The sequence below is a fragment of the Hyalella azteca genome, unplaced genomic scaffold (assembly GCF_000764305.2).
Source record: "Hyalella azteca isolate HAZT.00-mixed unplaced genomic scaffold, Hazt_2.0.2 contig199, whole genome shotgun sequence".
In the NCBI taxonomy this organism is placed as follows: domain Eukaryota; kingdom Metazoa; phylum Arthropoda; class Malacostraca; order Amphipoda; family Hyalellidae; genus Hyalella; species Hyalella azteca.
In genome coordinates this window covers 1-871 of record NW_025930557.1, presented here as the reverse complement: position 1 = coordinate 871, position 871 = coordinate 1, and the positions used below count along the sequence as shown (strand labels likewise).

The following is an 871-nucleotide window of genomic DNA, read 5'->3' as shown; positions in this document are numbered from 1 at the left end:
AACATTCGTAAAATGGGAAACCTTCCTATTCATTTTGAATGAATGGAAGCATTCTATGCTAAAAATTAAATTGTATTCTGCCATGATTGATTTATCATCAGTATTGTCCATTATGAATACGTATTATCCATTATGCATAACCTTGCTTGATTTACTATCAGAAAAAGTGTTGTTTGAAGAAACGTTATGTTAATGCCGAGCGGTTCCATATGGAACCAAGCTATATCTTTTCACATACAACGAAAAATAAATATATGAACATATTTTTTGTTCATTACCATCACAAATGATGATATTCTCACAAGGAACCCAAAAAAAATTCAGTAAATAATTCTCGTCATTAATGGGTTAATAACTTCTTACCATGAAACATTCCAGAAATGAGTTTGGGCTCATTTTAAAGCTCAGAAAACATTCATATCAGCAGCCGTATAGCATTTCTTCTGTATCTGTAAGCTTACAGCACGTCTTGTAATTTCACACCATTTTAATTGGGTCAAGTGAATTCCCTATAAAAATAAAGATCCTAAAAACATACCTGAAACAGAAAGAAATGTTTTAGTGACAGCCATCATGTTTTGGAAAAATGAATAATAGTTTAGTTCAATTATTTTTCATCCTATGATGCCTGGTGCATAATTCTATATAGGGTTATCGCAGTATATTCCGACATTGGGGGTAATTCTGACACTTCTCAACTTTTTTCCTTTATATTAAGCTTTGTCTTAGTTCCACGCATTTGTTGATGGTTGAAATAGTGACGTCATACTAATGTGAGCCATACTATTGCCAAAACACTAGGTCTGGGCCTGGTTGTCTGATGGGGAAATGTTAAGATCCAAAGACAGTGCACGTCACCCAGTGAGAACAT

The 871-nt window shown here is 33.6% G+C and overlaps 1 protein-coding gene across 1 annotated transcript in view; it reads right to left on the bottom strand.

Annotated features, from left to right (window-relative positions):
* The window catches only part of LOC108674510 (transmembrane protein 208), a 7,977-nt gene extending 7,594 nt beyond the window's left edge, over positions 1-383 (bottom strand). Inside the window, exon 1 of the mRNA XM_047884608.1 lies at positions 364-383. Coding sequence (XP_047740564.1) covers positions 364-366 — 3 coding nt within the window. The 5' untranslated portion in view covers positions 367-383. The remainder of the gene's footprint in view (positions 1-363) is intronic.
* Between the last annotated feature and the right edge of the window lie 488 nt (positions 384-871).